This window comes from Alosa alosa, chromosome 17 (genome assembly GCF_017589495.1).
Source record: "Alosa alosa isolate M-15738 ecotype Scorff River chromosome 17, AALO_Geno_1.1, whole genome shotgun sequence".
Lineage (NCBI taxonomy): Eukaryota > Metazoa > Chordata > Actinopteri > Clupeiformes > Clupeidae > Alosa > Alosa alosa.
In genome coordinates, this window is record NC_063205.1 from 21,429,636 (window position 1) to 21,437,135 (window position 7,500).

Sequence of the window (7,500 nt, forward strand, 5' to 3'; positions counted from 1 at the left end):
TTATAACGCAAAAATGCACTCTGGTTCTTTTTGAGGGACTAACGAAATGTCAAATAGATTTAGTTATAGTCACGGGTTTCACGGGGGACTATTGTGGCGATGAGCCAAGATTTTACTCTATATTAGCTACAAAACCAGATCACAAACTCCCAGTTGCCATGATGTTTTTGTAGCAAAAAACCCCCCAAAACAACAACAAAACAACAACAACAACAACAACAAAACAATATATGTCTTACCACTGTTTGACTCGTAGCCGAATACCGACAGATCTTTGGTAGTGGAGCAGTTCCATCGCTCGTGCTTGAACTGGCTCTGGCATTCGGCGATGCCCAGACGCGCGCCGTCCTTTATGCTGGGCAGGAGGTACGGCTTTTTCTTGCATATCTCTTTCTGTTTGTTGGACAGGGGCAAATTGGTGCAGCTCATTTTCTCCGGTAATCCCACCGACGTTATGCCCAGCCACCTGCGGAAGGAAAGCGCCAGGCGTGTTTGGTTTGACAAGCCTCCATCCCAAAACCTCCATCCAAAGCAGAGAAAACAATGTCTCACACTCTGCAGCATCTCAGAAAAAAAAACTCTAACCCCCATAACAAAGCAAGTGAGAAACGTAGACCAACGGCAAGATCTGAAGTAAACGCGCTTTACTTACATCCAACTTCCTCGGCAGCACAGGGGATACTCCGAGAGTAGCAGGAGAGAGATCAAGTAGAACAGGTATAATCCACCGCATGTGGGCTTCTCCATGATCGCCGGTCAGGACAGCGGCATTATATCGCAGCGAGTGTGCAAGTCCATCGGACGGCTGCTGGAAGCGCCAGCCAGCTACATTTGAGGAATGAAGAGATTTAATCCGCAAAAATGGTTTTGATTAGAAGTTTTCCCTCCGTTCCACCTTCATGAATACACGGGCGGAATCCAGACTTTGACAGTGGCGCTACTGTTGACTGCGCTCGGATAGGCGTAATAAAATTACATTTGATTGGTGCTCCCTAACTGGGCGACAAACGGTTTTATCCTCTTCTAAAAGAATTCGCTGTGAATACTTTTCCTACGGCGCGCTCCCACACTCCGATTGGCGACGCCGCACATGCATATTCAGCGTGCTCGCTCATTCCGAGCGTTAATTGGGCAGAAAGCGGCCGCGCACGCAGCGGGCTCAAGGAGCTGAGGTAGGATGAAACAAACGGAGGCATTCCATCAAAAGATCCCTCAAGTGGCATAACGCGGACTGCGCGCGGCTGAATGCCAGTGAAAGCGCATAGGAACTTACCTAGTTAGGAGTTGAGTAGCTGAAACTCACATTTTTATGAAAGCGGATTTCATTTTTTTTGTCGATTTATATATATAGGCTACTTAAACTTTATATAAATAGGCTACTTACTTAAACTTTATATAAATAGGCTACTTAAAATATGTGCAGAGTAGCCTATGGTGACCTATATGAGACTAGTATTTTTTTTCTTTGCCCTGTTAGGAGGACTTAGTGCTAAGCTCTATGATTTCAATTCAAAAGATTTCCGTGTGATTGTTTTCACCAAATGGACAGGTTTGTTGATGGGGGTTAACATGAAATCAACCCATACATATATTTGATCAGTAGCCTTTCTTTTTTTTAACTTGCTGTCATTTTAACTTGGTCCATACAGAACGAAAGCAAATCGAGCCAAATGTTACGGGAAAACTCTTAAAACAAATAACTACACTATTTGATTGTGAGCTATTTCAGTACTTGCCTGGCCATATTAAAATGCGCCAAAATTCCGATAACATTCAATTCAATATTAGCCTTCACTAAAGACATTCTAGAATAGCCCATATTAATACAAATTTGATGAGCGGAGTTTGATGGTAAAAAAAAACCTTTCACGTGTTGATGTTTAACCTTTTATTGCCGGTTTCAGACTTTTAGCACTTTCCATAAAAATAGGCTACGATCTGTCATGTTGAAATGTAAAAATGAATGAAATGAATGCTGGATTAAGATTGCGGCTGATTTCAGGTGAGAGCTGAGAGCTGGTAAGGTTTCAGCAAGAGCTGAAATCTGGTTAATCTTCGGACAAACCGTTAGAGAAAGCAATATTTTAAGCATAATGATGTCAAATGTCGCACTTGATATATTTCAATGAATAAAAATATTTATAATTTAGTTAACAACGTGAAATAATTAATAGAATTAAAACATACCATAGAATTATTGGCATTTATTGCTATCCAAAATGTGAATATAGTGATATTTCAAATATCACAATAATTTAAAGGACACAATCGGTAAAAGAAATAGAATAATTTAATATAAGAATAAAACGTTCTGTACATTAACGCAGAATACATGTCTAATGTCTTTCAATAACACAATCCTACTGAGATCCTATAGCAGCCTTTATCCAAATGGAATTTGAAAATAATTAGGCTAGGCAAATAGGCTGCTACTTGGTAAAACCCCGGTCTCACGGACCAATGATGGCATTCTAAACCACAAAAGACACCAATCCAATCACAGTGAACATTCTGACAGGGAGGCCTACATCGTAGTACAACAAACACACCTGACGCCGAAAATGAACTCGAAGGATCGAATAAGGCTTGGCCTGAAAGTCCAGCGACGTGAGAATATCTCACTCAGACAGAACAGGAAATAGCTTATACATAGACAGGGCAAAATGGGTGCAGCAGGAAAGTTACAAAATATGTTCTTTTTTTATAAGAATGAAGCCTAGAAGATTGTAGGTTGATATGTCTCAGGATCACTGCCTGATAGGCTACGCGCTGAAATCAAACAGAACAGTTTCAGGCATGTTATCAATTCTTAAGTTAGAACCTGCATAATAATCCACCAACAAATTATATACATACAGACATCCTCCGTGTAAACACAAGGCTTTATATAAAACGGATCAAAGGCATGGGCAATACATCTGTAGAAAAATATAGAAATATTTATATTGTTCATACTTTGAGAATAATTATAAAAGCATTCCATCTGTATAAGACCTTTGGTTTGAAGTACCTTAGAGAACAAACTTGTACATTTGACACAAGGAAGGAAAATACATCCAGCTTTCACGAGAGTGTCTACAGGATTGGCGACATCAAAGGCACCGCTGTAGAAACTCTCCAAGACATCCTGCTAATATGCGACGGATGGCTAGAGCGCAGAGAACGTTTGGTTGGAAAGTTCGTCGGGACGTTGTCGGAACGTTCGGCCAGCCGTCTTTCTCTCGGCTCTCCTTTTCCTCTTGATGTGCACCGCAGCTCCACAAGTAATTGGCCCCTTCGCGGCTACAGCTGCAGCAGTCCGTTTTTGGCAGGATATCAGGGGGACCAGTCGCCATCTGGAGACCCCCCCTCCACACACACATGAAAATCCTCTTTGCCCCTCACCTTCCACACCCTTTTATCCACCACCAGAAGTAGATTGTCTGGCTGTGAAGCTCAACATGTGGCCTGTCTGCATCTGATGGTTTTGATGGATGATAATATTTCATGGATTTCTAAAAGGCATTCTGGAAGAGGAATCTCTGAAGGCAAAACTGTTTGTGAAGTAGTTTCTTCACACATGGATCCAGGGATGTTCCCTCTTCACACACACACACACACACACACACACACACACACACACACACACACACACACACACACACAACAAACAAAATGCTAAATGATCAAACAGACAAACAACAAACATAATGAGACAGACAGACACAAATGCAAACACACACACACATTGTTTCAGTCTTATCTGTTCAAGACCCTGCACTTGATGTGTCAAACATACTGTATGGCATGTAGAGGGCCCGTGCCCAGGCATGATGCAGGGGAGGCGTGTGCTTGGTATTCCTTTTGTTTGATACTCTGTTTTGCAAACATGTATGGTATGAAATAAACACCTAGGCATTTCAACATGGTTGGAGTCTCTCCCTGTGTTTTTGTTACTATTTTAAGCCAGTAGTAACACACACACACACGCACACACACACACACACACAGCCCCTGTCCTTCATCTGTGTGGCGTGGTTTTGTTTCCCCTGTCCCGAGCACACAGTCTACTGAGTAGGATCTCGGAGTAGACCTGGTTCACCGGGCCCCTGACGTGGTACGTGGTGTTGGACGAGGGCCACTGAGAGTCCTGCAGGTCCACCTGATCACCTGCTCCGGTTCCGGTTCCAGATTTGCTTCCAGAGTCTCCATCCTGCCGTAGCATCTGCAGAAGGCTGTGCTGAGGGGCTGAATATGAGGGCTTTGCCACCTGTTCACACACACACACACACACACACACACACAATGCAAAATTACAAAACAGAACAAATACAAAAAACATCATGTTGGAACACCACACAAACTTGGATAATAATTTATAATTTATATATTTATATATATTTCTAAAACTGATAGTTCCGGTCCTTGATTGTGATTGGCTGAATCATCGATGCCGTTGTAAACTGCAGCTTAAACATACACCTTGACGTTCGTTCGTTCGTTCTATATTACTGCGCTACCATTACTTGATACAAAAGTTAAAGTAGCTGGTGGGCGCTGTGGCACAACAGGCTACAGCGCTCATACCATATACGGGTCCAAGTGCTCACGGGGACCCAGGTTCAAATCCGACCTGCGGTCATATCCCGGTCCCACCCCATCTCTCTCTCCCACTTCCTGTCTCACTCTTCACTGTCCTATACAAATAAAGGCCCAAAAGCCCAAAAAATATACTTAAACAAAAAAAAAAAAAAAAAAGTTAAAGTAGCTGCGTCTCGACGTTTCTTGGCAACCATTCAGGTAGAAGAAATATATTTCTTGGCGGAAGAGCGATTATCTATTAATAAATATATCTATTTTTAAGTAGTTCATTGCAACATTGCAACATTACAAATAAGTCAAATTGTCTACTGTTTCTTAGTGCTTATGACAGGTTGACGTTGAAATGTATTCTACTGGTTCTTTGTTGAATAGTCTTATCCCCAAAACAACTATAGGCATTACATAAGCCATTGCACAAAGTAGTGTTGAACAAGTTGCAGATTATTAAGCATATTTCACACATTCCATTTTATGTCTCCTGAACTGATAGTTTGTTGTCTTTTTTTCTGTAAGCAAATGACATTGTATGTCAATAAATTACAGTACAAACAATAAAATCATAAATATAAATCTCCAACTTATTGTAATGTGTATCCATGCACTGATGAAATTCCTATATGCCCACAGATAACGTGTAGACTTAATGCATTTTAATATTCGTCATTGAAAGCGTAGCCATCAGAGAGGACTGACAGAAAACACAATTACATTGACAGCACGGCAATGACACACACACACACACACACACACACACACACACACACACACACACACACACACACACACACACATCAGAGAGTACTGACAGAAGTCACAATTACATTGACAGCACCCCAATGACACAAGACCTTTGAGTAGAGAGTTGAGTAGAAGTTTTTATTCAATTATTGGCATATTTTTATTCAATTATTGGCATATTTTTATTCAATTAGCCTATTGGCAAATGAGCTGCTAGAGTTCATAAAATGACACAAGACCTTGTCATTCAAGCAGCACTGAAATGTTCACTCACATATCCACACCGACCTCACACAAAACTCAATGGCAATAAACTCTCAGAAATATCTCACTTATTTCACCATGTTTTGCAGTGTATTTTATTAGTGAATTCCTGTGTATAATATCACTACCGTTTAAGTGTTTATTGAATGGCATTCTGAAGGCTGAGGCACTGACTCATCTTGTGTAGGGATTAGCATATATAATTACCATATATAAATGCTATAAATGCTGTTGTGATGTAAACACTTTGTGCACTCATGAAAAAACAAATAAACAAATTAACAATTCGGAGCTAACCCAAGCGATTCACGTCTGCAAAGTAGAATTCTCACCATCATGGACCAGTGCTCTATAGAAGGTGTGTTCTCTGTACTGGTCTGGATTTAGAGAGGTTTACCAGGTGGTCTAAAATCTCTTCATAGATGCAAAGCTTATAAAACAAATACCTAACACATGCACACACATTCATGGATAGCCTGAGGTGTTTTTGGAAAGACACACACACACACACACACATACATATACACACACACACACACACACACACACACACACACACACACACACACACACACACACACACACACACACACACACACACACACACACACACACACACACACACCCTTGATCCAGCTTGTCTCATCTGCCACCAACATGCAGTCTAATAGCTCATGAAAGTGGGCCTAACTGCTAATTAGTCACTAACTCCTCCGAGACAAAGTTTTATAGCTGAATAAAAACAGAATTACTGCTTTTAAAAACACATTTACAGGGCCATAGAGTCGTGTGTGTGTGTGTGTGTGTGTGTGTGTGTTTGAGCGATTATGGTGTGGGTGGTAGGATCAGGATATTCTACCTAGAACAATTCAAAGCATCAGAAAGAGAGAGAGAGAGAGAGAGAGAATGAGAGATAACAAAAGATAAAAAAGATTGAAAAAGTGTCGTAGCTGAGAAGTCAAACAACTATCACAGCACACCTTGACAGCAGCAGATTTCCGAGAAACAGAAAAAAGAAATGTTGGCCACCTGCCTTTGGTCGAGGCTTTCCAAAATCCCAAACGGCTTCCAGTCAAACTTACAGCCTGCAGCCTGCTTAGATCCCGTGCACACATGGCAGGTGGCCACACACACACACACACACACACACACACACACACACACACACACAGTCTCTGCATTCCACATCCCCAATGGTCCATCCACCATTCCACACTGGTTATTGATAAACATGACATGAGAAAAATAAGAATGGTCTTTCAGCAACAATGTGTAAATGATTTAATCTGACAATGAGAGTACAAAAAGAAACATAGACATACGGAGGATAAAGTCACTGGTGTATTTTACAAACCATTAGAAACAATTGTTGTGATAACCACAAGGAAAATGAGATTTTTTGTGTAGTTGCGTAAGAACAACATGCAGATGTAGGCGATCCTATCTATATAATTCATAAGGAATGATTGCGTTACTTGTTCTGACCCAATAGCGTGACTGTTATGATAGCCGTGAAGCTAATAGGAGTTTTGACGAGAATGGGAGTCCAGTCAGCATTACATACAATTATAAACCACAGATGGTGTATGATATGATTGCTGTATGACTGACCACACACACACACGCACGCGCACCTACACGCGCACCTACACGCACACCTACACGCACACCCCCACACACACGCACACACACACACACACACACACACACACACACACACACACACACGCACACACACACGCACATGCACACACACGCGCACACACGCGCACACACGCACGCACACGCACGCACACACACGGACACACATGCACACACAGGCACACACACTCACACACACGCACACACACACACACACACACACACACACGCACACACAGACACACACACACAGATCTCACCTCGTGAAAGTGGCAG

The 7,500-nt window shown here is 41.8% G+C and overlaps 2 protein-coding genes across 2 annotated transcripts in view; both read right to left on the reverse strand.

Moving 5' to 3' along the window:
* Positions 1-904, reverse strand: part of wnt16 (wingless-type MMTV integration site family, member 16) — an 11,060-nt gene extending 10,156 nt beyond the window's left edge. The window contains 2 exon segments of the mRNA XM_048268637.1: positions 240-466; positions 653-904. Coding sequence (XP_048124594.1) covers positions 240-466; positions 653-747 — 322 coding nt within the window. The 5' untranslated portion in view covers positions 748-904.
* Positions 905-3,642: 2,738 nt separating this feature from the next.
* The window catches only part of cped1 (cadherin-like and PC-esterase domain containing 1), a 121,318-nt gene continuing 117,460 nt past the window's right edge, over positions 3,643-7,500 (reverse strand). Inside the window, exons 21-22 of the mRNA XM_048268845.1 lie at positions 7,485-7,500; positions 3,643-4,249 (exon numbers count right to left, since the gene is read on the reverse strand). The exon at positions 7,485-7,500 is cut by the window's right edge and continues 131 nt beyond it. Coding sequence (XP_048124802.1) covers positions 4,001-4,249; positions 7,485-7,500 — 265 coding nt within the window. The 3' untranslated portion in view covers positions 3,643-4,000. The remainder of the gene's footprint in view (positions 4,250-7,484) is intronic.